Raw genomic sequence first — 27,447 nt, forward strand, 5'->3', positions numbered from 1 at the left:
AGAAGTTGCTGTGGCCTTGGGCAGGTCAGGACATGCCGAGGAGTTTTACTTGCAGATGTGTCGGGTGAATGTTTCAGGGTTGGTTGATTGATTTTAATGTTGGCCCTTAGGCCACCAACAGCCGTCCAGTGCTCTGTCATGTGTAGCCCCAGGCCTCCAGAACCTGCTGGTCCAGGCCACAGTGGCCTGGCCTGCCCTTATCTATAGGCCTGAAATCTGACCTGTCCGCCCTGGAGGGGGAGATCTGCCAGATGCTCTTACCATGAGATGGTTGATCTTGGGCACTCCAGCACCTGGAGCAGCTCACAGGACACCCAGCACACCAAAGCTGAGCCACACGGCCAGCATCCAGGGCCACTGAGGCCAAAGGCCCACCTCCACCCACACCCAACTCCCATCATGCTGTCCAAAGGGGCCACCCCGACCCTGGAAGCCCCCTCATCCTGCCCTAAAGGCCCAGCCAGTGGCAACAGGACCCTGGAGGGGACACTTCCTCTCAGAGGCCTCACTGGACTTCAGCCAGCCCAGACATGAGGCCAGGAGCGGAGGAACAGAGGCAGCTGGGTGGCATGCATGGAGACGGGGCTTGTCCTGAGAGTGGGGAGCTGCCAGAGTGGCCCAAGTTCGGCTGGGAAGAGGAATAAGGGTGCCAGCCCGCAGGGGGCCCATTTGACCTGCCGTCTACGCTGGCAGACACCAGGCTCTGAGAGCCCAGCTGCTGACTCCGATGCTCCCTCTACCTGGGGCTCCCAGGGGCTCCAGACCACTCACCGGTGTGCGCACAGGTGACCATGGGGGAAACTACATACGCCTCAGTTTCCTCATTTGTATGATGCGAGGATTGAGAGATGGTGTCCGGGAAAGAAAGGGCCTTCCCACCGTCCGGTCCAGGACAGCACTGTGACCCAGGGCTTGGCAGGGGCAGGTTACAAGGGCTTGGGAAGCTGGAGGGATGGTCAGCCCCCTGCCCCACCCCAGCCCAGGACCCCTGAGGGGTAACAGACAGTGGGAGAGAACTGAAAGGACAAAGGTCAGTGGGCTGGCCATCTCAGACAGGCTGAGCAGCTGGGACCCCTGCAGGGAGGCTGGCCCCCTGCTGAGGGCCCACCCACGTGGACACCACCCCTTAGACCTCCAGCCGAGTGGTCCCCTGGACTCACCCTTCCCTCCAACACCCACAGGTCCCCCCGTTCCAGCACCCACCTCCTGGACGTCACTCGGTCATCAATCCTGCCCCGCACTGGCCTCTCCCCTGCTCCCTGCTCACCCCGCTCCAACTCTACGTCCACACAGGAGCCCAGGTAGGAATCTGACCGGTCACTGCCCTGCAGACATCCTTCACTGGCCTGAGGGGCCCGCAGGGTGAAAGGTAAGCAGCTTACAGGGCTGCCCTCCCGGCATCCTCTCATTCAGCTGCCCCAGCACTGCGGCACCTTGGGGCTGTTCCACTCTCCATACCTGCGGTCACATTGCTCCCTCCATCTGGAGCACTGGTCCCACTGCCTCAAGGGCTGTCCTCCAAGAGGCCTTTCCTTGACCTTCTCTGAGACCTCTCAGCCCGCCCTAGGCAGCTCTGCACCTGCCCTGAGCCTCCGCAGATGGCCAGGCAGGGCACGGAGGGCCCCTCGGAGCCTGGTGCTGACAGGGCACATGGCAGGGCGGTGCCACTCGTGAGTAAAGTTCCCAGGGGCCAAGTCCAAAATCCTCTGAAGTGGCTGCATGAGCCAGGCCTACCTACCTAACCTCTCTGTGCCATAACACAGCAGTAAGAGCTCACACCCCACAGGCGAGGGGTCGTGGCGAGGATTTGTAGTTTAACTCGAGTACCTGCCTCCCTTAGGCTGTGAGCTCAACGCGGCAGGTGTCTAATAATCACTGTCTGCTGCCAGACACAGGGCTTCCCAGGGACAAGAGGCAGAGGCCCAAGGGGGCAGGGCCTGCAGACGGCCGTGGACCTCAGCCCCAAGCCCCGCTGGCCTCCCTGACCCCCAGCCCCTCACAGTACACCCACTGCTGGGCAGGTCTCACGAGCATCTCCTCCCCTCTACAGCTCACCTAGACTCTGGTCCCAGGAAGCCCCCGGACTCAACCGGCACTGCCTCCACTGACGGAGCCCTTTCTGCCCATCAGATGGTCCCACGTGGCCAGGGGCCCTTCTTGGGATGTGGGTGCTCCCAGAAGGGGTTCAGCAGGATCTGAAAGAATGGTGGGGCTGAGGTTTGGCCCAAGTGTTGGGGGGGGGCGCTTGGGACAAAGTTTCTACCCTGAGGTCTACAGTCAAAATGAGATCAGCCATCACCCAGATATCAGATGCAAAAGGTCACGGGCCCTAGGCAAGCCCAGGTCTGCCCAGGGCCTTCCCAGGTGAGCTCCCCCTGCACAGGTGAGCGCCTTCCCTCACTCTTCAGACCACTGGCCCTTTCTCAGCCTGCAGATGGAGGCTTCATAACACCTCCTTCAAGGGACTTTCTCTGACTACCTCCTAAGTTAAATCAGGGTCCCCTACTAGTCCCCCCTTCAGCACCTGCCCACTACCCTCACAGCTTGACTGTCAATGAGGCCTGGCCCTGGGAAAAGCAGGAATTCGAAATGAAGGAGACAGACATGAACCAGAAGTGTTTATTACAGAAATCTGGCCCTAAGTTCCAACTGAGTAGCCCCAGCTGAGGCTAGGCTGGCGCCCTCTGCCCAGGGCTGGGCAGATGAAATAGGAAAGAATAGAAGGAGTACATCTGGGACCGAGGCCTCAGAGCTGTGAGATGATGTTGGAGGCCAGACTGCAGGTGAGGCCCGTGCCATCTGGCTCCACGTTCAGGGACTTCACGATGCCATCCTCTATCACCATGGAGAACCTGCCAGAAAGAAGGGCCGGGCCAGTTGCAACAGCCTGGGCCTGGAGGCTGGAAATGGAGACAGGCAGGGTAACAGGGGAACCGTGCAGGAAACCCTCCTCCTTTTACCTCTTCAGCCGTCGATTCCCAAAGAGGGACACCAGTGAATCATCTAGTAACAAATCTGTCTCCTGAAAGGAGAAGCAAAGGAAAGGTCAGGAACTCCCAGACCTGGCTGGTCCCCACACTGGCCATGTCCCTCCAAGTCCCTGCTTCCAAGATGGAGGCTAGGGGGGGCGGGTGCACTCACCTTTCCAAAGGCCCCAGTGGGGTCGGCCAGGAGCCGAACCTAAGGAGAAAGTAAGGTCACAAGAAAAATCTCCTGCTTGGCCCCTGATCCCCCGCAGGACCAACACCTCACCTTGCCTTCTGTGTTGTGCGCTCGTCCCCACTCTTCAGTCACAAAGACATCATTAACGCTCAGACACGCCACCACCTCGATCCCCTTGGCCTTCAGAGTGCCAGCCTGCTCCACGTACCCTGGCAGGTGGGTCTGGGGAGGGGAAACAAAGAATCAGAAGATGGATAATTGCCTCTGCTCCTCAGCCTACCCTTCATCTCTAGGCCCTCCTCACTTCTCTACTTCAACAGCTCTGATCAGACAATGAGAACTGTGTAAGCCACAGTTCCTTTTTGCCTTGGCCACTAGGAAGCTCGGATCCAAACTTAAGTGTTCCTTGGACAAGACCGTGAGCTTCCCATGGGCAGGACTATGTCTCATTCACCCAAGTCCCAAGTTCCTTCCACAGTGCCTGTCACCCAGCAGGATCAATGAGAAGTGTTGGATTTCATTGCATCACCTTTTCTCCTACATTCCTGGTACCTGTTCACAGCCTCAACTTATTTTTTAAAAACCCAATAACGGTTTTTTAACTGTCACATCATCTACATCCTCTTGGTACAAGCTACCCCAGGACTATGTAAAGGACTAATGAACAATACAAACATGTACACAAGATCCCAATTGCTGAGCCCCAGAAGGGCAGCCCTCACCTTGGAACAGCCGGGGGTAAAGGCCCCAGGGACTCCAAAGAGCACCCCCTTCTTGCCCTTGAACAGCTCTGCCAGGTTCACCTTGTTCCCAGGCTTCCCTTCAAATACCACCACCGATGGGATGGCATCTCCCACCTAGAGGGAATGACACCAAGGTAAGGAGTGAGGGGGGGTGCAGGAGGCCAAGGCCAGGGCAGCAGCGGGTGGTGGATGGCACACAACGGGCCAAGTAGCCCTGCCTGGTCCGGTGGAGCCAGGGTTGACACCCAGCGGGAAAGTCCAACCCTGTCAGAGTTTCCAGAGGTCCCTCCCCAGCAACCACCTGGTTACCCCACATCCTCCAGGTTTCAAGGTGGCCCTATTCCTCTTAAGGGCCAGTTGGTGACCACAGAAAACGGGAGAGTCCTCTCCAGGTGTCGCAAGAGGTTGAGTAAACAAGCTGAGTTACAGGAAAGGGCTGGGGTAGATGGGCAGGAGGAGGAGGGGAGGAGGAGGCCCTGACAACACGGAGGGAGGGGATCCCGACCATGGCTGGGTGTCCCACCCTCAAGAAGAGAAAAAGGGAAGGCAGCAGAAGGTGGGAAAGTTGGGGAGTGGGGTGCAGGTTCCTACATCCAGAGGGTAGAGAATAAAAGAAGGAATCCCTTGAAGGGGGAGGGATCAGTCTACCTGGGAGTGTGTGAGGGCTTCATGGGGCCAGAGAAGGTAGAGAAAAGGGGGGAAAGTCAGGGGTGAGGGGAGTGCCTCTGAGAAACCCCGCAGTTGGTTGTAGGATGAAGCAGAAGGAGGGGGGAGATCTCAAAAGACTGTGGGGCAAAGGGGACTCCCAAGGAGCTGGGGATGGTTCCAGAAGATGAGAAGGGTGAAAAACTCAGAAGTGTGGGAATTGGCCACGAGTGGAGTGCAATGGGGGTGGGAAGGTATGGAGGAGGGCACGTACGGGGATTGAAAAGGGTAAAGGAGATGGTTCCATAAGGTGGGGGAAGCCACGGTACTCAATCAATCTCCTGAAAATGGTGAAGACTCAACACAGGTGTCCCAAGGTGGATGCGGAAGGGAGACGAGGAGAAGGCCCAAAAGCCTTGACTGTCGCAGGAGATGGGGCACGAGGCCCCTAAAACTGGCGACAACGTTGCAGCCACAGGGTCTTGATGAAGGAATGAGGGGGGACAGACGGCGGGAGGAGCCTCTAGGGCAGCGGGGAGGGGTCCGGAGGGTAAGAAAGAGGGTGACTCTCCCCCAGACAAGCGGGACGAAGGGGCTTGGGCAAACAGGCGGGGGGCCGGGGGGGCCGCGAAGAGGTCAGGCCTGGCTGGGCCAACGGTCACCTTGATCGGGGCCATGCCTACAGCAGCGCTTCTGAAACCTCGGACCCCGCCAAGCGTCCACTCTAGGCCTCCTTTCACGCACCCTCCAGCTCCCGCTGCTGCCGCTGCCGCACACTCAACGACGGCCACCCGAGAGACCGCCGAGCCCGCTCTACTGCCCAGGGTGCACAGCCACGCCAGCCGCATACCGGGCCTCGAAGCCACAATTGCCCCGCCCCTGCCTCACGGCTAAGGTAGAAGGCTGGGCGGGACAAAGGTGCTACCACGCAATCCTGCAAAAGGCGGAGCAAAAGGCGGGGCGTAGGTCGCCCCGGCCCACTGCGAGGCGCCTCCACTGCGCAGGCGCGGGCGCCGCGCTCAGGGCAGAGTCTTCGACACGGCTCGGCTCATCTGCATTAGGGACTGGATCACTTGCGCACTTGCAAATGGGCGGAGCTTTCGGCTGCCGGGCAGCTTATTTGCATGCAAGGATAGGGTGCTGCTGTTTTGATTGGCATAATTTACGGATTGGGGCAGTATTTCCGTTCCTTAACCGAGGAACGATGGTGTCAGGCGCCTGTGTAGGAGTAAAGCATATTTACTTTGCATTCCACGAAGGCCCCTGCATTGCAGCTGTTTTACATATTTGCATTGTACACGACTTGTAGCAATTTGAGGTTTGCCTCAGCCAAAACCACTGGGCCTGCGCCGTAGCAATCCCCTGCCAAAACGCTTCCGGGAGCAGCGCTTGATCCCATCCGACCTCCGCTCCGGCGAGCACGGGAAGTTTAGTAAGTTCGCCGTTTCCGCTCCTCCCAGCTGTCCAATAGGATAGAGCGGAGCAGCCCCGGAAATGACGCGAGGGGAATCTGGCCTCCTTCCGGTTCCGGCTTTGCGAGAGCGCGTAGCGTCGACATGAAGCTGCTCACCCACAACCTGCTGAGCTCGCATGTGCGGGGGGTGGGGCCCCGTGGCTTCCCCCTGCGCCTCCAGGTACCGGCCGGGGGCGATCTTGGGCCCCTCTCCTGGGGGCGGCGGTAGGAGAACCAAGATCTGGTCCCTGCCTAACTAAATCTCTCCACCGCGCAGGCCACCGAGGTCCGCGTCAGCCCTGTGGAGTTCAACCCCGACTTCGTAGCTCGTATGATACCCAAAGTGGAGTGGGCGGCGCTTCTGGAGGCTGCCGACACCGTGAGGACCCTCGTTTTCTCCCGTGCACACCTTGGGGGGGGGGGGGTCTCACCGCAGCCCTTTACACCAGGCCAGGGAGCCTGGCCTCAGGGCGAGTGACGGGGATACCCAGAGATGATTTAGGCCTCTTGCCCACAGTTGCATCTGGTCGAGGTGCCCAAAGAGCCGATTCAGGGATATGAGCATGACGAGAGATTTCTGAGACAGATGCACCACGTTCTGCTGGAGGTGAGAACCGGCCCGTTACTTGCTTCCTGGCCATACACCCACACCTGGAGGCTGTCAGTGCTCAGCTCTCTTCCCCTCTTCCCGCAGGTGGATGTGTTGGAGGGCACCCTGCAGTGCCCAGAGTCGGGACGTCTGTTCCCCATCAGCCGTGGGATCCCCAACATGCTGCTGAGTGATGAGGAAACTGAGACTTAAAAGCGTGCCAGGCCCGTTTTTCATTTTGTGAGCGTGTGTATCTTTGTTTACGTATATCCTGTTTGCTACTTCTATCCTGTGTATCCCCAACCCTTGGTCCAGTGACACACCAAACACACGGTGTTCTTGAGCTCGGTATTATATTTTTTTTCTCATTAAAGGTTCAAAACCAAAAGCGGTTTCTCTTTGCAGCAAATATACATTAAAATAGAGTCTCTGTACAGCCGAGGGCTCTGGGCCCTGGCTTGCCCCATGTCCCTGCGCCTCCCTGGCCAAACCCAAAAATAAATATAGTGTTATTGCTCTGCAGGGCATAGAGACAGTGCTCTCCCTACCCCGTGAGGAGGCTGGGTGGGAGCTGATGGGGGCGCCCTGGCCACCCCAGGGGCCCAGGGGCCGGAGCCTGCTTGGAGTTATTGCTTCAAGGGGGGGGCAGTAATGCCCAATGCAAATGATGAGGAAAGGAGCGAAGGGAGCAGGGGCCTTTGCTCTCCAAATCCCTCTCTGTTCTGGAGAGGAAGTCAGATTAAGCAGCAGCAAAAGCATCACCCACTGGGAGACTGTGGCCTCCACTCCCTTCCCTCCCTGAGATCAGGCTTCTGCCCCCCACCCCCACCCCCACCCCCACACGCGCACACACACACACACGTCCCCTACAGCCCCCTATGGCTTCCGCAAGGCCCCCTACACCCTGGGGGCACGTTATGGCTTGCGAGGGGCAGCACTGTGCCCAGAGCCTGGGCATGCACGTTCCCAGCTTCTGACACCCCCCTGGGAGGGGGGAGGGGAGGGCGTAGGGCCTGCTCCGGCTGATGGTGTTGCCCTGGCCCTGCCAGCAGGCTGTGGCACTGCCCAGACCCCAGCTCTGCCCCACTGGGGCTGACCCCGTGCTGGGCGGGTCCTGCCAGCACCCCCACCCGTGCCCAGCCCTCGCCTCAGTCCATCATGGCCTCAAGCATCTCCAGGAACAGCTTGTGCATGGGCACCTTGCCCTCCAGCTTCACCCCATAGAAATGGGCCAGCACTTTGCCTGCCGTCTGGCGAAGGAGCGGTAGTGTAAGCAGCAGCCTGCCTGCCCGCCTCCGCTCAGCACCCCCTCCGGGGCCCGCCCGACCAGCTTCGTACTCCAGCAGGGCCTCGTGTAGCGCTTCTCGAAGCTGCTCCACAGCCTCAGCATCTTCAATGTGCACAGAGTCTGCAAGGAAAGGCGAGAGAGCTGTTCACATGGGCCGTCTCCAGAAAGGGCAGAGCCGCATCTGCCTGGGCACTGCTGGATGGGTCCCAACCAGGAGCCAGACAAGGATTTGCTGAAGCACCACCCACTGCCCCTGCCCATGAGCCAGGGCCCACCCTTTCTCCCTCGGCTATGGCCACCTCCCGTCCCCATCACCTTTTCTCTCACTAAATGGTTCACCTTTCCACAAATGGAAATGGACACTGGGGCTCAAAATGCTGCATGCAGTTCTTGGACCTGTCCTTGCCTGGCCTTGTGACTTTCAGGAAGTCACTGTTCTTCCCCTAAGCTACAGTTTTCCTTGTCTGCAAAATGGGACTGTGCCACCATCAGAGTTAAAAACCAGAGGGCCTTATAAAGAGACCTGTCGCACTTGGCCAGGCTCACCTGAGTTGGCGAGGGCCAGGGCCTTCAGCAGGACGTACTCCTCGCGCTCCAGCCGCAGGGCCTGCAGTCGCCGCACCAGCTGCAACAGGGCAGCCCCCAGTTCCCCCAGGCCAGCTGCTCGAGCCCCCTCTTCATCCAGGACCAGGTCCTCGGCAAAGGCCAGCTCATCCTGCAGTGGCAGTGAGCGCTGGGCCACGCCCAGCACCAGGACCTCCATCCACACGCTCTGCAGAACTGACATCTGGTCAGACAGCGACAGTGACGAGAAACCTGGAGGGCAGTGGGGGGCAGAGCTGGCTGAGCAAGCGCACCAGAGCAGGCATGGCCCGGCCTACCCAGGGAAGCCCCACATCGCCTGGGCCCTTTACCTGGGATGCTCTTGGCCCAGCTGATGGTGACCACGATCTCTCGGTCAAAGAGGTCACAGAGGGTAGCCACGGCTGGGAGGTGTCCGTCAGGGCCCGCCGGGTCGGGCATGGCATACAGCTTCTCAGGCTCAACCACCAGCAGGTGGGACACCAGTGCATTCACCGGGGCTGCAGTGATAGTTGGAAGAGGCACTCGGATTCATCACCTTGCCAGCCCTTCAGGGTCAAGCATCTTCCCAGAGTCAGTCCCCCTGTGGCCTTCCTCAATAGCCACTGGCCAGCCAGGCTCAGACACCTCTCTCCGGGAAGGGCCGCACTATCTCCCAGGGAAAGCGTCTGTTTGTGGACAGGTTCTGAGCGTTAGAAAACCTTCCCTGCTCCCAGCTGTACTGCTCAAGGCCTGACATAGAAAAGGGTATTTTTGTAAATACTTCTTGGGGGAAATGAGTAAACGAATAGATGAAGGGAAGATTTGGGTCCCAGTGCCCAAGATAACGATTATCCCGGGTGAATGACGTCAGCCAGGTCTCCCATGTCCGAGCTCCACCCCAACCCCAGAGCCCCCAAAGACCCCACTGTGCTCTCACCTGTCTTCCGAGGGCCTCCAGCTACCGCCAGAGGTCCAGCAGGAAAGGGGCCTGGGAAGGGCAGCGGGTCCACCTCTGGCCGCCGCTTGTACTTCTGTCTCCCACCCCGGACACGGTCCAGACGTACCCCTTGAATTGTAGGACAGGGCTGTGTTCATGGGGCTGGGGCTGGCCTGCTCTCCAGAGCCCACCTGCCCAGCCCAGTCCGCCAGAATTTCTCAGGCCTTGCCCAGCCCGACCCCATGCGCCCAGCGCCCCCGCCTTGCCCAGGACCCCGCCAGCGCTCACCCTCCTTGAGCATGCCCACCCGCAGGCACTTGGTGAAGCGACAGGCCTGGCAGGCCTTGCGTCTCCGCTTGGTGATCTCGCACTCGTTGGAAGCCGGACAGCTGTACTCGATGCTCCCTGCCAGGAAGAGGCAGGGCTCCAGTGGCGGCCTCCCGGGGCCCAGAGGAGGCCCAGTGGACAGGAGTGCCCTGACTCACCCCAGGTAAGCACAGGTCTGGGGAGATCAGGAGTGCTGTGAATGGGGCAGGGAAGCCCGAGCACTGAAGGGAAAGGCCACTGGGCTAGGGGCCCCGGCCTGGGCAAGGGAGGGGCTGGGACCAGAGGAGTCGGGCTGCACCTGGCCCAAGCTTCTTGTCAAGTCACGTTTCTGGGCTGTGCTGCTCTCATCAAGGGCCACAGCGGCCTCCACATTGCTACATCAAGCGGTCAGTTTTCATCCTTATGTCATTTGGCCCAATGGAGCATCTAATGCCATTGATCCCTCCTAGAAACACTTTTCTTCTTTTGTTTCTAGGACACCACACTCCCGGCTTTCCTCCCACCTCACTGCCACCTTGTGGCTTCTGTGCATCGGCCCGCGCTCCTTCCACTGAAGACCCCTAGGGTGGCCCTCCGACCTGTCTCCACTGACTCACTCCAATGGTGACCTCACCAAGTCGTGGGCTTTCAAATCTCCGTCTCTGGCCTAGACCAGCCTGAACTCTAGACGTATCCCACTGCCTCCTCCTGCGTGCCTGGAAGACACTACAAACTTAACCAGTTCTAGATGGAGCCCCCAACCTACCCCTCCAAAACCTGCAACCCCATTTGTCCAGCTGCTCAAGCAGAAATCTAGGAGACATTTTTAATTCCTCTCTCACACCCCAAACCCAACCCACTGACAGATCCTGGTGGGCTTCACCTCCTAATATGTCCAGAAGCGCCCCTCTTCTGCCCCTGGCAACTGTTTCTACCCTTGACCAGAGTCACTGTCACCTCCCCTCCTGCTCTGTCTTTGCCTCCTTTGGTTACTGTCAACACAGAGGCATCCTATTAAACCTAAGACAGGGAGTTCCCTAGCGGTCCAGTGGTGCATTTCTCCTCACAGCCTGCTTTCTCCTACACCCTACCTGGGCTTCTTCAGCTCAAGACACCTCTTTAGGGAGGCACTCTAGAGTCCCAGACCCAGCCAGGTTCCCTGGCACACACCCTGCTCCTCGCCCTCCGGCACTCACCACAGCTGTACTGTAACAGCTGTGTGCGGTTCATTGTTTCCTCTCTCTCGCCTCTGCTGGAATGTAAACTGCTTGAGGACAGGAGCGATCCTGCCTTAGTCCCCGCTATGCCCCCACACCTGGAACAGTGGTCAGGACAGCAGAGCACAAGTTTGTGAAGAGCAAGGATCCTGGAGGCTGCCACTTACCAACGGTGTGACCTTGGGCAAGTCCCACACCGAAGCCCTCGAACCCTCAGTTTTCCCATCTGTAAAACTGGGATGATTAAAAACTACTTCTGGGCTTCCCCGGTGGCGCAGTGGTTAAGAATCTGCCTGCCAACGCAGGGGACACGGGTTCGAGCCCTGGTCCAGGAAGATCCCACATGCGGCGGAGCAGCTAAGCCCGTGCGCCACAACTACTGAGCCTGTGCTCTACAGCCCACGAGCCACAACTACTGAGCTCACACGCCACAAGTGCCAAAGCCCGCGCGCCTAGAGCCCATGCTCCGCAACGAGAAGCCACCGCAATGAGAAGCCCGTGCACCGCAATGAAGAGTAGTCCCCGCTCGCCGCAACTAGAGAAAGCCCGCGCATAGCAACGAAGACCCAACGTAGCCAAAAATAATAAACAAATAAAATAAATAAAATAAATAAATAAATATAAAACTTTATAAAAAAAACTACTTCTTACAAAGGTGAGTTGTGAGAACTAAATGGGAAAATCAAGGTAAGACATTTAACACAGCTCACAGCACCTAAATGCTCAATAAATGATCACTATTTATGGCTAGTGCTCGATAAATATTTGTCAACAGAGAACGAAGCATTCCAGGGTGGGTAGGAGACACCTGGACCCGGACCTGGACCTGTTGGCTCAGGTCTTCGGGCCAGAAGGGAGCACAGAGCTTTCAGACCAGCGGGTCTCAGCCAAGTCAAAACTTGCTAGAATGTCACAATCAGTCGTGAGGCATCTGTCCAAAGTTCAGTTATTAGTAATAAGCAGAGGCAACAGTCTGGCCTTTACGAGCTTAGCTCTGGACCTCAATCGACCCAAGTTCATATCTTGTTTCTGCCATTTTTCTACCTGTGGGACCTGAACAAAGTTTTGAAAACCTCTCTGGGCTTCAGTTATAATAGTGCTGGCACCTTAGAGATTGCTGTGTGGGTAACTGAGAGCATAATGTACCAGGGCACAGTGCCTGGCACTCAAGAAATGTTCTCAAAAAGGCTACATGTTATAACCCCCAAGTAACCAATGGTTTATATAAAAATATAAGTAATGGGCACATCCCAAATAATGCTTATTACATCACCGTCTTGCTCACTCGTATTTTGATATGCTTTCCTGAGTGAGAAAAATTCAGTGAGTACTATTGGCAGGGATGCCTAATAGTCTTTTTAAAGTTAGGTGCTGAAATATGACGTAGCCACTCTCAGTTACCCATAAAAACCTGCCTTGTGCTCGTGCTGCTTTGGGGAAATCAACACAAAACGGGGCATGTTCTCTGCTGGTGAGAGGGCAGCAGCTGCTGGAAGCAAGAATAAAGTTTAGGAGCAGGCAGAGGCTGCTTTGAATTTTTCAGAGCCGCTGTGGAAGGTGCTGGGCCTAGAGTACCCAGAAACTTAGGAGGCATCTTGAGTCCCACTCTCACACCCCACATCCAATCCATCAACACATCCTGGTGGCTTTATTTAACGCTTAAGGGAAAGGACGTTCCTGGGAGGTAGGAGGGCCTGGGAACTCCAGGCTGCCAACCCCAAGTGGTACCACGGCAGCCTGGGGGCCTACTGCCACCCAGCAGTGCACCAACTGGGGAGCGCCAGGCCCAGAGGGCGAAGGGCACAGGAGCGGGGTGGGGGCTCACCCTGGATGGTCCTCTTGAAGAAGGCTTTGCAGGCCTCACAGGATGCCACACCATAGTGGTAGCCGGAGGCCACGTCCCCACAGACCAGGCAGAGGCGTTTGGGCAGGGAGCTGAGCACCAGCTTCCCACCACCCTGCTCGCCAGGCCCAGCCCCCTCCCCATCCTCCTCCTCCTTGTGGCCTGGGAGGCAGCGGGTGGGAGCTGGGCCAGGGGCCAGGGCCACGGGGGGCTCAGTCTCAGTCTCCGAGGAACCCTTTGGGCTGTCAGGACTGGCTGGCTCTGCCTTGATGTAGAGAGGCTCAATGCCCACCACCTGGCTGGACATGGCGCTGGTCACCTGCGGGAAGAGACCCGTCAGGTCACAGGGAGGCACTGGGATGGGGGATGGAGACACCCTGTCACCCTGGTTGCCCAACCCCGGGCCTGGGGCCAGGCTTCCAGGCTCAGCAAGAGGGTGGGGGGGACAGAGTCCAAGGAAGGCTGCCCATGAAGAGCCCCCCCCGCTGTTGCCATGGAAACAGAGTCTCCAGAGCCAGTAACTGACAGCAGGTCTCCCACTTGGGAAACTGCAGGAGGCCTGGAAACCCCCTACTCCCACCCAGGCCAAGGAACAGGGTAACCTAAGTGCCCAAGCAACCTTCAACCCCGTCTGGAATCCCCAGCCAGGAGTGAGATACCTCTCAAATTTTCTCCAGATGTTAGAGAGCTCAGTGATCTCCCCCACACCTGGGTATCCTCAGTTCAAGAGCGAAACTAAACTGAGGCACACAAACCCAAGGGCAGTTGATGTGCTCACACATGCGTGTGTGTTTACACTCTCACACTCCCACTCACCTGGGTCCTCAGGTGTCCTCACCTGCGCACACACGCTCACACAATCACTCTCCTGGGCAGGTTCACACTCACACATGTCCTTTCCCAAACCCCAGCTCTCACTCATGCTCCCGTTTGCCTTCGCACATTCCTACTGCGGTGCACACCCCATAACAAAGTCACACCCAAGGCTCATAATCACACTCTCGCTCACACACTCTTACACTCACTCTCACCATGCCCCCACACTCACACACACACACAGGCATAGTCCCTTGTGGAAACACATTCAGAGCCTCTCACACCTGACACATCGCCACCTCCTGCCCCAGGCACACCAGCGGGCGCAGCTCCACCTCCTTGCACCCCCTCCAGCACATTCGCTCTTACACTCCAGCTGCCGCAGAGTCCTCCACCACGGGGCGCCCCGCCCCCCCAACCTGCGCACACCTACGGGAAGTTGCCTAAAGTTGCTGCGCCTCCCCTCCCCCTCCGCCCGCGGGGGACCTCTATCAGGTTATCAGGAAGTAATGGGGGAGCGCCAAGGAGGAGGAAGTTCTCCCCTGCCAGTGCGATGACCTTTGACCCAGAGAGGAGGGTGGCCCTAGGCCCCTTCGAGCGCCCCCACGTGGTCTTCAAAGCCCCTTCCCCGACAGGGAACCCTTCCCATCTTCCAGCCCGGCCCTCCCCTGGGACTTCGGCATGCTCCAGGTGCCGGATTGAACCCTGCCCTGGGACTGGATCCGAAGCCCAAGCCCGACCCTGGTCTCAGGCCGGCGCCCTAAGACCTGGACGCCATATCCCGCCCAGACCCTGACCCTGTCTGGCTTTCGACCGGGTCCCGACCGTGACCCGGGCCGGACCCGGAGCCGGACCCCGCCTGGAGCCCGCCCCCCGCCCGCCTCCCTGCCCCGCTCGCACATGGCCCCGGCGCACCGCCCGCCCACCCTCCAGCGGCGCTCCCCTCCGCCCCCGGACCTGGGGCCCCGGCAGGGCGGGCGGGCAGGCATGGGGGCCGAGCGGCCCGGAGCGCCGGGGTGAGCCTGGGGCCGCGGGCGGCCCCTCCTCCGCCGCCTCCTCGGGCCGCGCCGCCCCGCCGCGCCGCGTCCCCTCACTCGGCGGCGCCGCCGGCGGCTTGTAGGACACAAAAGGACATCGCGGCCGCTTCCTACTCCGCTTCCTCCAGCTGACAGCGGGGGCGGGGCTGGCCGTGCGCATGCAAAGCAGGGGGCGGGGCCCAGCGCCCTATGCTAATCAGGCAAGTGGGCCGAGCAGCGCCTGCGCGCCGGGACGTGTCGGGGCGGAGCCGGCGAAGCCAGCGGGCGGGCCTTCATGAAGGCCTCGCCCAGCCGCCGCCGAGCCACAGCGGCGTGCTTGCTTGCGTATGCGGCCGCTGAGAGGGCGTGGCCAGAGGAGACGCGGAGAGGCTACGGGAGGGGGTGGGGCCAGGAGCGCTCTTACGTAAAGGAGGCGGGGTGCGCTGTGCGCAAGGGAAATGGGAGTGGTAGTTCAGCGGCCGCCTCGGAGAGTCCGGGAGACGATATACATATGTAAATGAGGGGGCGGGACCAGCGCGGGGGCTAGGGTATCTGCATATGCATGAGGGGCGGAGCCTAGCAGCCCAAATTAGAAAGGAGGTGCTGTCCCTTTCTCTTTTCCGCCTTCCCCCAAGATAACACAATCGGGGCACTTGAACCGCTCACCCAATATCCCCACAAAGCTGCTGAACCCGGAGTGGGAGAAGCAGACCTAATGCATGCAGGAAGTCCTGGATTTCGAATCCCGGGAAGGCGGAGCCGATAGGGCCCGAACCGAGAACGCTCAAGGTCACTGCGGTGACCGAGTGAAGGTCACAGGGAGAGGCGGGGCCACGTGCGTCCGCCTCACGCGGGCAGCCACGCATTGACTCACGGACCATGTACAGAAGACTCTTTTATTTCTCTAGGGCTCAAAATCCACGTGGACAGAGTCGGGCTTGGATCTGGGACCAGGGCTGGAGTCGGGCGGTCACTCGAGCCCGAGGCGGTGCTCTCAGATCACCTTGACTTGCAGCCTCTTGTTCCGGCGCCTCTTGAGCCCCTCGATGTATCGCTGCAGCTGCTTGGTCAGGAAGTGGTCCCGGCCGATCTCCGATCGGTAACCTGGAGGGCAGAATTCCACTCAGGGCAGTGAGCAGGGGCATGGCCTCCCCAGCAGCTGGTCTTTGTTCTTTGGGCAACTTTGGATCTCCAGGGTACTGGGACCTGCCTGTTTTGTTTGTTTCGAATGGTCAAGTCATAGACCTGTGCTCCACAGATGGGGAATTCAGAGTAGGATGGGGGTGTTGGAGTGGAGGATGGATGAGGAAGGCAAGTTTAGAGATGTTGCCAGCCTGAATTAGGGCACTGGGAGAAGGCAGCTTTTGGGACACCGCTTCGACCACCCAGTCTCAGCCATTAGCCCTCCCCACCCCACCCCCACATTCATAAGGTAAGCAGGGCAAACCAAAGGAAGTTTACTCAAATAATCCACTGTCCAAAGGCTCCTCACAGCTACCAGGGAGGGGCCAAGGCCACAGAAAGGCTGTCATCCCCAATGGGCAAGTGAAGAAATAGCCTTAGAAAACCTACATCAGGTTGAGGGGGGCTGCACTGAGGCTAGAGCCCAGGCCCTTGACGGTCACCCCATGCTGTCCCCATTGGGTCTCCCTGTGCCCAGTCTCCTAACTTTTTACTTTTCATGGGGCTTCTGGAATATTTGTGGGTAGTAAGGGAATCTGACAAGGCAGACACATCCTGAAACCCCACTCCCACAGGCCGAAGCCCTGCAAAATCCCCCACGGTCTCTTGCTGGAGCTGGGGGGATGGGGAGTGGGGAGGCTCACTCCGGAGGGCTTTGGTGAGGATTTCCAGAGCTTCATTCTCCATGAGTTCAGTCAGGGGCAGGGGCAGCTGGAGAGGCAGCAAGAGACTCAGATGTACAAGGGACTCCAGCTCTGCCCGCAGCTGAAATGCCCCACCTGCTCCCTCCAGCCCCAAGACCCTCAACCGACCTGCCTGCCCCCCCCACCCTCTCACCCCTGAAACCCCCAACCTGCCCATCCCCCACCCCCCACTAAACTCCCCAGTCTCCTTGGGTGCCTCCAACCCTGCTTTGCTGCTCCACCCAGTACGCTCGATGGGGTGTGTGCTTCGAGATATTGAGCGATGACACTGAGGAAGGCTTTTCTGGGAGAAGAGAAAAAAGGGATCAGTCATCTGCAGACTGCTGAGACTTCCCTGGAGCAAAGGAGATGTATGGGTAGGCATGTTGGCCGGGGGTGGGGGTGGGGGGGCTTCAGAGACCAGCTCCAGGTTCCACTTTAGTGGGAAACAGTATGGGACAGTGGTTTAAAGCCTGGGCTTTGTTGTCCCACCCTCCAAGGTTCCAGTTATGACTGCCCCACTTTGTGAGACTTAAGGCCAGTGACTGACTTTCTGACCCTCAAGTTCTTCATCTGTACAATGGGATAATAAGAATGGCCCCATATGGAGGTTGTGAAGTTTAAAGGTGATCATGCAAGGGAAGCCCAGTGCCTGGCACAACAGCTAGTGCTCAATAAATGGCAGTTGTTATATTGTTGTATGTTCCAATTCCCTGATGAAGGGCTGGAGAGCAGAGGTGGTGGGGAGAAAGGGGAGGCATGTCCCAATCAGCGCACAGCGCAAAGTAGGAAGTAAATACTTAAAAATTGTAACCAATGACTTAATGAATGAAAGACAGGCACCTCCTCAAGCAGCGCAAATCCACTGAAAAGGCATTAACTCCCTCCTTTCAACTATCCGGGTGATTCCATTAAAAGCACAGGTCCTACCGCGCTGCCTTTGCGCATTTTCCTGCTAGTCTCTATGACCCCAGGACTTTGTACGACGCCTGCCCGGTAGGGGGCGTTCCTAGAAGGTCTGGTTGATTTAAGGCGTGGAAGATTAGCGTTGGCGCCCCTTCCAGGGAATCCTAGAAACTTGGGTCCCACAGTTTTCCCCCATTTTACAGCAATAGAAACTGAGGCCCTGGCCATCCCCCTGCCCTGTGGGCGCCCACAGCCCGGTGAAGCCACACTGACCGCTGTCGGTCTTGGAATCGTCCTCCTCTAAAGGGCCTCCCAGGGAGCTGCCGCGGCGCATCTCCAGCTCCATCAAGGCGTGCTCGTCCAGCTCCTCTGGCTTGAAGTTGTCCTTGTCCTCTCCGTCATCCGATTCTTCCCAGCCACCGTCCGAGCCGTGGCCAGCCTTTTGGTTGTAAGACCAGCGAGTCTTGCCGCCTACGCTGCTGCCCTCCAGTTCCGAGTCCTCACGGACAGTAGGCAGCGGCACATTCAGCTTCGGCTGCGACAGCGTGGCCGTGGTCCACAGATTCCGGATGTCGTGCGGGCTCGACTTGCCTGAGCCACGGTGGCCCGAAGACTTGGCCAACGCCTGTGGGCCACATACACCGAGGGAAGCCAAGGGCCGTGGAGAATTGGGGAGGGAAGGAAGAGCAGGCTGGGGGCGGGGATCCTGAGCCCATCCAGGGCCGAGACTCAGTTGCCGGGGTGGGGATGGGGAGGGGGTGATTGTTGGGAGCTGCCCTGAGCCAGGGCTGAGTGAGAGGATAGCCAGGGGCCCAGGGTGGACCTAGGATGAGTCTGGGGGCTGACAGGGTGAGGAGGACCAGGAAGAGTTCTTACTTTGAAAGGCTTTTCCTCCATGGTTCTGCCCCAACGGACCCAGTCGCCAAAGGCCTCGGGGCGAGGAGGAGGGGTCACGCTCCAGGAAGGGGGAGGGGCAGGGTCCCGTCCGGAATGGCGATGGGGGTCTCGCGCGGGAAAAATTCAAGCTACAGCCCTCCACACTAGATGCCATTATGTCTCCCCATCCCTTCCCCCATAGCTGTACTGAGGATGGACGCACCGCCCATCTTGGCAGATTCCCATGCCAGACCCTACCCTTAACCTCCAGGCAGAGACACCTGTCCAAGCACAGCCAAGAGTGCCGCGCCTTGACCGATGGGTCGGAGGGGGGGGTAGGGTTTGGCCTGGGGGTCGTGGGGGAGGCCTGACTTGCCCCGGAGGTGGCCCGACGACGCAAGCACTCGCACACCCTCTCGCGTCCCCGGAGCTCCACGCCCGCAGCGGTGCAGACTGTTTTCGTTTATTGATGCAGGCTTTGAGGCACAGTCGTGAGATGTTGTGAGGGACAGGCCCAGACGGACAGCGAGACAGAAAGCCTTGGGGTTCTGGAAATGGATGAAGTGAGGAGAGGGCCAGGAGCAGAGAGTGGCAGACAAGCAACCCGTAGCCTCCTCCCCAGGTTTCAGTCCGGTCGGTCGAGAGAGGGCTCTTTGGTTAAACAAGCAAAGCATGCCGGGGAGAGAGCAAGAACGGAGCCCTTTGAGAGGCCCGGGCAGGGGTCTTGCCCCTACGCGGGCACGCCTTTGTCCCGGGGGCGCCCCGGGCCGCGGGGCCGCGCGGGCTTCCTGTGGGTGTTGAGGGGGCGGCGGCTGCCCCGTGGAGCGCGGGGCAGTGCGCAGCCGCGCTCGCTCTGCGTGTCCGAGGACTCGTCTATGAAGGCCAGATTCTCGCTGGGGTAGTCCAGCGCGGAGGCCGTGGGCGGGGTGGGCGGCGTGGGCGGCGTGGGCGGGGAGGGTGGCTCGGTCTTCTCCGGGGCCGCAGGGGATAGGGGCCTGCTGGCGGGCTGCGCTGGGCACGGCGGCGGAGGCAGGGGTGGCCGCTCCTTCTCCGGCGGCGGTGGTGCCGTGGGCCCGACTCGCTGGGTCACCCGCGCGGTCACCGTGCCGGTCCAGCTGGCAGCCTGCGCCGTGAGGCCGCCCATCTGCGCGGGGAGGAAAGGCAGTCCTCGACCAGGGCTCCTCGACCGTCTCCGCAACCCCGGGAGCCTGCCCCTTCCCCAATCAGGCATTGCCCCTCTTTTCCGCCTCGTCTTCCTGCCTCAAGAGTGGGAAAAGGCCGGAGGAGGGAAAAGCTCATCACCCAGCCACATGCTCTCCCCTCCTCCATCTGCGCGGAAGTGCCCTTTTCTCCAGAAGAAAAGACCGACCGGATTTTATTTCAGCTCTCCCTCCCTTGCCCCCAGAGACCTTTGCGCCTCCACCCGCTCCACGGCCGGGAGCAAGGAGTGGGGCTACAAAATATTTAGAACAATAAATAAAAATACAACAACAAATAAAATTTTAGTGTAAGTATGTCCCATGCAATATTTGGGACATTTATACTCAAATATTATTTGCAACTTATCCAAAATTCACATCAACTGGGCTTCCTTCATCTTTATTTGCTAAATCTGGTAACCTTATCCATGAGAGTAGAGATGGAGTCACCTGCAAACCTGTCAGAGTTTATCGCTTTGTTCCCGGCCGGTGCACACTGGGGCTCCCTCAGTCCCTGCCTTGGGGAGCCCACACTCTGGAAGGGAGGCAGACTAGTCAACCTGCTGCTGGTGAACAGTGCATCAGCGCCACGGCGCAGGCGCGGTGTCGACGCAGGGGCGCCTACCTCTGCCCGAGTGCGGCGGGACACTACTCGCAGCCAGTTCCCGATGGTGGTGAGCACTGAAGCGAAGTAGGCCAGGCCGAGTAGGATCCAGAACCACACCAGCGGCTGGTAGGCTGCAGAGTTCTGGTTGGGGCTGGCTCCTGGGACGCCACGGGGAGGGCAGAAAGAAGTTGATTGTGAGACACGCCTTGAGCCTGTGAGTCTCTGGTTCACTGCCCCTCCTCCCAACTCGTTGAGAGGATCCGCCCTCCCCAGGACAGTGGGTATGAGCTAGAGTGCGCGAATGGATGCAAGAAGATGAGTGGGAGTGACTTGAAGGTGTGCAAGAGAAGAGTAAGCGGGGTGCTCACGTTCAAGAATGTGAGCATGTGTGAGGGGTGCACGTGTACAAGAATGTGGCACGTGTGAAGGGGTCACTTAATATATGTGAGCATGCGTGGGGTGCAAGCACGCGAGAATGTAAGTGGGCACGAGGTGTTGCATCCCTGGAAAAATGGGAGGGTGCATTCAGTGAGTGGATGTAGGGATTGGAGCAAGCACGTGTGAGCGCACAAGCGCCCTGTGGAACTTGGAGGGAGAAGCAAGATTGCAGAGTCCCTGGGCAGGAATAAAGTGGGTAGGGAAGTGCAACCCAAGAAAGTGGCCTCACCGGCCACATAGTCCCCGAAGCCCACCGTGGTGAGCGTCACCACGACGAAGTAGATGGCCTCCAGCTTGCTCCAGCCCTCCACGTAGCAGAAAACGAACGTGGGCGTGAGGACAAAGAGCAGGCAGCCGAGCAGCAGAAAGAGCACCGCCGATAGAATCCGCACCAGCCCCGGCGGCACGCGCCACTTCTGCAGGGAAGGGCAGTAGGCAGGGCCGAGGAGTCACCAAAACCTCCGGCTCTCACACCCCACAACCTTCTTCTGGGAGCCCGTGTCCGAGGTTCGCGCGATTCAGGCGCCCCCCGCTCACGTGCCGGGTGGGTGTGTAGGGAAGTGTATCCCGAGCCCAACGCAAGGGCGCGCAGGGTGTGGAGCAGCTCACCAGGAAGATGGCTTCGATGTGACCAATGCCGCGGCGTAGGGAGGAGCCCAGCCGGTCCCCGACCCCTGCCAGCAGTATCCCGAACAGCGGGATCCCCACCAGTGCATAAAAGATGCAGAAGAGGCGCCCAGCATCTGTGCGCAGGGCCGCGTTGCCATAGCCTGGGCAGAGGGGCCGTGCAGCAGCTCTAGGGGTTGCCTGGCACCCCCCCTACCTCCCCCTGCGCCTTCGCCAGTGAGAAAGCCCAGCCACCCCGTGCCCCCACCCCCACCCCATGACCAGTCCCCTCCCCCACCGATGGTGGTGATGATGGTGCCTGAGAAAAAGAAGGCGCTGCCCAGGTCCCAGGCTGAGTGGCTGCTGTTACTGGTTGAGTTGGTGTCAGGGTTTGCACCCCCTCCCAGGGCATCAGCCACCTCCTGCAGGACAAGATGCATAAGGAGGAACCTCAGTCCTTCCCTCCCGTCCTGGCCAACCCCCTGGCCCTCCAGTCTCCAAGGTGTTTCCCTCCTTACCCCTCCCAGCTCTCCCCTGCCCTCTGGTCTCCCTGAAGGCAATCCCTTAGAGCAGACATTGCAAATTAGAGAGCCCAGTTTTGTTTGACCAACACATTGTTTTAGAGACATTTGAATTATCGGCCCCTTAATTTCATATAACAGATTTCCAGTTTTACAGTGGTCAGGAGCACAGACTCTGGGACCAGACTGCCTGGGTTCAAATCTTGGTGCTAGGTGAAGTTGAGCTGTGCCTCAATTTCTGCATCTATCATTTGGGGATGGTGATAATAGTACCTACCTCATAGAGTTATTGTGAAGAGTTAAAGCACTCACATCAAAGCAAGCACTGTGTGTTTGTGAAATTAGTCCCCAGGTAGAGATCATGCCCAGTGAGTTCCAGCTTTCCACAGACCCCACCACTCCCACTGCCCCTTTGGAAGCTGAGTTTGAGTCCCTTGCCTTTGAAAATCTGATGAAAGTTAGGGACCCTCCCTCCAGGAAGGTTCACATACCAACAAATTTTGCATCCAGTTTTAGGTGGGTCATGGATACATAAACCCCTGCCCACCCTGCTGAAGTCCAAACCAAACCCTGTGCTACATAGTAGGTGCTCAATAAACATGATTAAATTAATGAAATGGACATGTGTCTGCCCCTCTTGCCAACCAGTCTGCCTCCCTCAGAGGCGGAGTCTGTGTTTTGAGAGTGACTGCCCTAAGTGATGGAGGTCAGAGCATAAAGGGAAGGGGGTGCAGAGGGGCCCTTCCCCAAGGAGCACAGAGCCAAGACACAAGTGGTGTGAGGGAGGTCATAAACCACCTTCTTTCTCTCTGACTGCAAGTCCTCATTAGCAAGACACATTCCAAACTAATCTTCCTAAAGTGACTGCCCAAAATCTCCGTCGCTCCCTGCTATCTGCAGAATAGAGTCCAAACTCCCCAGCCCAGCCTGTAAGCCCCTTCTCAATCCGGTCCCACCCTCCCTTTCCCCAGTCTTCACTCCTGGGACTCCCATTTTGGAATTCAAGTTACAGTGACCTTATCCCCGGATTTTCTGAGATGATTCCATTTCCTGAAATAATTGTTTAATAAAGCCAAGAAGTGAAATGTATAATTAAAAGTGATTTAATTTTATTTTGCAACACTTTTCCAATAAATTCACTACTTAGGGGAAAAAATCCTTTGTCATTTTGTGTGTTCTAATTTTTGCTTCAAATGACTAGGCATCTGTTAAATCCAAGAACTGCAAAACACTCTGAGCTTTCCAGCCTCCACGCCTTTGCCCATGCTGTTCCTCTGCCTGGGAGTCTCTTTCAACCCAATCACACATCTCTAAATTCTACCCATCTCACCTGCTTCATTTCAATTACCAGCTCTTCCCAAAGGCCCCTGGCATCTCCCTCCTTGCCCCCAGCACCTAGCCCAGGGCCCAGCATACAACAGGCATTTAACAAAGAAGGAAGTAATGAAAGCTCCTTTTCTACTAAATCCTACAGTGAACTTTCCATGGATTTGTCCCTTCACCTAGATGTAACATCCTCTAGGGTAGAGTCTGCATCTGTTCCACCCCAATATCAATTTCCCTGCTCACCCTATGGTGTACAGCACAGCACCTAGCACATAGTAGGTGCATAATTGCTGCATGACTAATTATGGAACAGAAATAAAGCAGCTGTTGCCCTCCTTGCTTGGTTCTGCCCTTCCTTTTCTTCTTCTTCTTCTTCTTCTTCTTCGTCTTTTTTTTTTTTTTTTTTTAATCCAGGAAAAAAGGAATTCCTTTGTGAAGATAAAATAGGTCAGATTCCCTCCCTCCTCCTGCCCTGTGGTCTGGCCAGACACTCTCCTACCCAGGCCTCTCGGAGCTTTGCTGGGCATTCTGGAGGTGTCAGAGACAATGTCAAGCTGCCTGTGTCCTGGACCCACCCCATCCTCATCTCTGCTCCAGGTCCTGCCACCTTGGGAATCAGCTGGAACACCGAGGCTCCGTGTTGATGGCTCCTCCCTCCAAAAGAAGGGACAGGAAATAGGGGTGCCTTTCAATAAAATAATAAACATTAATGTATTAAAGTTAAATGTTACTTTATTTTTTAAAATATGACAGTGGCTCAATCAGAGAGAGAGCAGCAGAGGTGCTTGCCTGACAGTAGCCCAGAAGGCTGCAACCCACACTTTCTTTAGTCACTGGTCCAAAGTTGACCCCATCCCTGACTCGCCCTCCCTCTAGCCTCCGCATCATAAGCATGTGTCCTGGTGGGAAGGTGTGCTCAACCTGGCATCCATGATGGCATGGACCAGCTTGGGGGATCCTGAAATCCTCCGAAACCATCAGTACATGTTTATATGTGCACTTTTCTGGAGGTAGGGGGTGGGGAAGTGTTCACAGTGTTCTTGGGTTTCTCTGAGGCATCTGTGACTTCAAAGAAGCATAGGAACTAGTGTAGGGTTGCCAGATTTAGCAAATAAAAATACTGCATGGGACATATTTATATTTTAAAAGTATTCATTCTTTAGCTGAAATTTACATTTAACTGGGTATTCCAGACTTCATCTGGCAACCCTAAACCAGTGAGTTAGACCTGAGAAAATGTAACATATCTCATCTGCTACAGCCATTTATTCATTTCTTCCTTCATGCGTTCCTTCATTCAACCACTATCACACATGGAAGGAGCCATTTTAGGAAGAGAATCCAATGCCAGGCACAGCAAGGAAAACAAATGCGGCCCTGGCCGCCATATTGAAAACACAAAGACCTGGATCCCAGCCTCTGCCCTGCACCCCCCAGCTGCACCCTGCCTTCAGGGGTGCGGGTCTGGAAGCAGCACTCCAGCACAGGGTCCCAGTGGCATGCAGCTAGTGTCAGGGGGGTCATGGGTGACTGCTGAAGGAGCTCTCCCCCACCCACGCACCTTGATGAAGAGCCCCAGGTCCTGGTCGCTCACACATGGATGGGCCCTCAGGAACTTCTCTCGGACCTCCCCCAGCTCCCTTTGGGCCTGCTGCTCATGGGGCTGTTCCAGGGCCTGGAACACCAGGGCACCGGACACCAAGTAGAGCAGGACCACAGCCAACAGTGCCAGTAGTGTGGTGCTGCGCATGGCGCGCCCAGGGGCCCGGCCAATTCCACGGCCCGCCTGGGGAGGCCGGGCAGGGGGCTCCTGGGGAGCTGCAGTCACTGTGGGCAGAACCAGGGATGCTGGGATCAATAACCTGACCTGACACCCCTACACCCTCCTTCTCCAACCCCTACACACCCAATGGCCTTAGAGCCCCCCCAGCCCTACTACCCACAGACGTCTTCTCCTCACATCCTTCTGGCCGGACACTTGGTACCAGGACACACCCAGTCCCCCCACCTCTGTCCTCCCCCTTACCTCCACTGCCCGGCCCTCAGTCCCCCTCCGGGGACTCCAGGGTGTGAGAAGATAAGAGGGCACCGGGAAAGGAAAGGAAGGAGAGTGGAAGGGGGAAAGAGAGACCGAGCCTGCCGAGGGAGAGGCAGGACGAGCGAGGAAATGTTGGGGGCCTGGAGGGGGCGTGGGGAACCCGCCTTCCAGTTGGAGGCTGAGGGGGCACAGAGGACTATGCAGGGCGGGGACGGGTATGGCGGATCCCGGCTCGTCCGCCGGGGCTGCGGCAGCATCTTCGCGGCTTCTCGCTCCCCTCCTGCCTCTCCTTGCTCCTCTTCTAGACGCGATGGACCGGACGGGGAGCCTACAGTGTCCCCCAGCGCCCCGCTGGGCTTTCGAGGAACCCTGGGGCGGGTCCCGATCGCTGCGCAGAGGCGAGGCAGGGCGGAGGGGAAGGGAGGGTACTGGGTTCCGGGAAGCAGCGCGGTGGGGGCGACCAGGGCCGGACCAGTGCAGCATCCCCTGGACAGCTGTCAGCCCCGGGACAGCGGGCGGCGGCGCCCTCGCGCACACACGCGGCACAAAGACCCGCGCGCCACGCTCCACCCTGCGGCTCCAGGCGGCCCCTCTGCCCGGGCTGCGCGCGCACACACACACCACCTGCACACTCCCCGGCCTCTCGGGCACACCGGACCCTCAGGGCCGTGCGCGCCGGGCCAAGGCCCCCAGAGGCCCACACACTTGTGCGCACACACTCACATACACACATACCCAGACCGCGGGGCCACCGCGCAGCGCCCACTGCCCAGACACCGCACCCCCGCCACTCGCTCCCACGGCCTCCCCGCGTCTTCACGCCGACGCCTCGGAGCGTGACGGGCGGCGGCTGGATGCACGGCCGCAGGACTCCCAGAGGCGCCCACGAGCGGGGAGGTGGGCGCCTCTGCCGGCCGGTCGCCCCCTGCGCGCCCCAGCCCCGGAGCCCGGCCGGCGCCCTTCGCCGCCCCGCACTCCCTCTCCGCGCCAGCGCGCCCGCCCTCTCCGCCCCGCACTCACTGTTGGCCACGCTGCGGCTGCGGCTGCGGCTGCGGCCCGGGCTCCGGCGCGGCCTCGCCGGTGCCTGCCGGCTGGGCCGCGGAGGCGGCGGCAGCGGCAGGGGCGGAGCGGGCGGCCGCCGGTGCTGGGACCCCCCTCCCGCCGCCAGAAGCCCCCCTCCTCCCGCATTTAACCTCTCCAGCGCCGCGCTTCCCTCTGCTGTGCCTCGCCCTCGCCTCCGGCGCTGCTCTCCGCAGACCCTTACCTGCGGCTGCCCAGCCCCCCAATCCTGGCCGGTCCCGGGAAATGAGTGGCAGAGGAGCCCGGGAGGGGTCGCCGTTGGGTCAGGCCTGGAGTCTTAGACCGGGGCCCTGGTTCTGCCCTGTTGGCCAGCCACCGTGGCCAGCGGCACGGCCCCAACTTGGACATCAGCCGGCTCACCTCTTCGGACAGCCTCCACTCTAATCTCCCAGCATCTTCCAGGCCCACTACCAGGTGGGAAGGGCCCTCAGCTCCCCGCCCCGAGGGACAGCCTGGCCCTTGGGCTCTGCACTCATGAGGGAGGAGATCCCAGGGGACAAAGGGGTGGGGGATCCCCTGAGGCAATCTGGAATTGGCCAAGGTAGGGTTGGGACCAAGCTCTGGGAAATCAAGGTGGGGCACCTCCTGCATCCCCATCCCTTGTTCCTCACTTCCATGCCCATCCCAGCCTGGAACTGGTGCCAGCACTCCCTCCCCCACTGTCTGAACAGCAGGGCCCTGGCAGGTCCTGGAACTCAGCTCCTCTCTGCTCTTACCCATTTCTTTACAACTCTGATCTTGCCAAAGACCCTCCTCTTGCCTGGGGGCCTCAGCCTTCACTTGGGTGGTTTTAAGCATGGGTTCTAAGGCTGACCATCCTCTACCAGTAGGGGGCCTAGACAGGTTACCAAACTCCCCCTACCTCCCAGTCCCCACTTACAGAAAAGGGATGACTATCACCTCAGGCTGCTGTTCTGAGCATTAAAGTGGTTGGTATTTGTAAATGCTCAAAACAGAGCCTGGCACTCACAGTTAAGTGCCCTACAAATGTTGGCAGTTTTCCTTTCAAAAAAAGTGATTGTCCAGTTTCGAGCTGATTCTCTGAGTCTCGGATGCCCTCTCTGGGGGCCCTGAGGCCTGCTGCTCAGGAGAGTCCCAGGTGAAGGGTTTCAAGACAGGCTCAGTGCTAGGCCCCAGGAACTCCAAGGAGCTGGAACAAATGGCCACACACATGGGCAGGAGACGGACCCTCTGATAAATGACTCCCGGCCATGCGACAGATGACAGATCTGTAAGGGCTGTGACTACAGAAGGCAGTGACTGCACTATTAGGGGCCCCCCAGGACCACCACAGACTGTGTGGGGGCAGCCCAACCATCTGGCCAAATCCACACCTGCTAGGGAGACGGGGGCTGCTCAGTTACTGGCCACCTCTTCCTCCGCAGGCCTTGGACTAACTCCTGGAC

General features: G+C 58.7%; 5 protein-coding genes and 1 long non-coding RNA gene across 8 annotated transcripts in view; 2 read left to right on the forward strand and 4 right to left on the reverse strand.

The window, feature by feature from the left end:
• LOC309606748 overlaps window positions 1-2,729 on the forward strand; it is an 11,951-nt gene extending 9,222 nt beyond the window's left edge. The window contains exon 2 of the long non-coding RNA XR_014232038.1: window positions 1,182-2,729. This is a non-coding gene — a long non-coding RNA (uncharacterized lncRNA). The remainder of the gene's footprint in view (window positions 1-1,181) is intronic.
• PRDX5 (peroxiredoxin 5) lies at window positions 2,606-5,512 on the reverse strand. The gene is made up of 6 exons (XM_082344198.1): window positions 5,213-5,512; window positions 3,885-4,019; window positions 3,253-3,384; window positions 3,142-3,180; window positions 2,961-3,022; window positions 2,606-2,852 (listed from the first exon to the last, which is right to left on the reverse strand). Exons 1-6 carry the CDS (start codon window positions 5,396-5,398, stop codon window positions 2,747-2,749), a joined length of 660 nt encoding a protein of 219 aa, XP_082200324.1. The 5' UTR covers window positions 5,399-5,512; the 3' UTR covers window positions 2,606-2,746.
• A 411-nt stretch (window positions 5,513-5,923) lies between these two features.
• Window positions 5,924-6,980, forward strand: TRMT112 (tRNA methyltransferase activator subunit 11-2). The gene is made up of 4 exons (XM_082344226.1): window positions 5,924-6,184; window positions 6,281-6,382; window positions 6,521-6,610; window positions 6,698-6,980. The coding sequence occupies exons 1-4, from the start codon at window positions 6,107-6,109 to the stop codon at window positions 6,803-6,805; spliced, it is 378 nt and encodes a 125-aa protein (XP_082200352.1). The 5' UTR covers window positions 5,924-6,106; the 3' UTR covers window positions 6,806-6,980.
• On the reverse strand, window positions 6,929-14,737 carry ESRRA (estrogen related receptor alpha). Of its 2 annotated transcripts, XM_082344144.1 has the most exons (7): window positions 14,521-14,737; window positions 12,730-13,066; window positions 9,670-9,786; window positions 9,382-9,510; window positions 8,795-8,962; window positions 8,427-8,696; window positions 6,929-8,000 (listed from the first exon to the last, which is right to left on the reverse strand). In XM_082344144.1, exons 2-7 carry the CDS (start codon window positions 13,052-13,054, stop codon window positions 7,741-7,743), a joined length of 1,269 nt encoding a protein of 422 aa, XP_082200270.1. In that variant the 5' UTR covers window positions 13,055-13,066; window positions 14,521-14,737; the 3' UTR covers window positions 6,929-7,740. The 2 variants fall into 2 exon arrangements, with proteins under 2 accessions (XP_082200270.1, XP_082200271.1); XM_082344145.1 differs by lacking the exon at window positions 12,730-13,066 and having other exon boundaries at window positions 14,521-14,647.
• A 47-nt stretch (window positions 14,738-14,784) lies between these two features.
• On the reverse strand, window positions 14,785-18,291 carry CATSPERZ (catsper channel auxiliary subunit zeta). Its single transcript, XM_082344196.1, has 5 exons — window positions 18,227-18,291; window positions 17,624-17,975; window positions 16,669-16,748; window positions 16,406-16,472; window positions 14,785-15,683 (listed from the first exon to the last, which is right to left on the reverse strand). The coding sequence occupies exons 1-5, from the start codon at window positions 18,245-18,247 to the stop codon at window positions 15,574-15,576; spliced, it is 630 nt and encodes a 209-aa protein (XP_082200322.1). The 5' UTR covers window positions 18,248-18,291; the 3' UTR covers window positions 14,785-15,573.
• Window positions 18,292-18,956: 665 nt separating this feature from the next.
• Window positions 18,957-26,248, reverse strand: KCNK4 (potassium two pore domain channel subfamily K member 4; the record flags this gene model as incomplete). Of its 2 annotated transcripts, none has more annotated exons than XM_082344147.1 (7): window positions 26,226-26,248; window positions 24,485-24,750; window positions 21,375-21,498; window positions 21,080-21,240; window positions 20,700-20,886; window positions 20,051-20,190; window positions 18,957-19,370 (listed from the first exon to the last, which is right to left on the reverse strand). In XM_082344147.1, the coding sequence occupies exons 2-7, from the start codon at window positions 24,671-24,673 to the stop codon at window positions 18,957-18,959; spliced, it is 1,215 nt and encodes a 404-aa protein (XP_082200273.1). In that variant the 5' UTR covers window positions 24,674-24,750; window positions 26,226-26,248. The 2 variants fall into 2 exon arrangements, with proteins under 2 accessions (XP_082200273.1, XP_082200272.1); XM_082344146.1 differs by lacking the exon at window positions 26,226-26,248 and adding an exon at window positions 25,982-26,055.
• Between the last annotated feature and the right edge of the window lie 1,199 nt (window positions 26,249-27,447).

Source organism: Balaenoptera borealis, assembly GCF_965194805.1.
Source record: "Balaenoptera borealis genome assembly, chromosome: 11".
NCBI classification, from domain to species: Eukaryota; Metazoa; Chordata; class Mammalia; order Artiodactyla; family Balaenopteridae; genus Balaenoptera; species Balaenoptera borealis.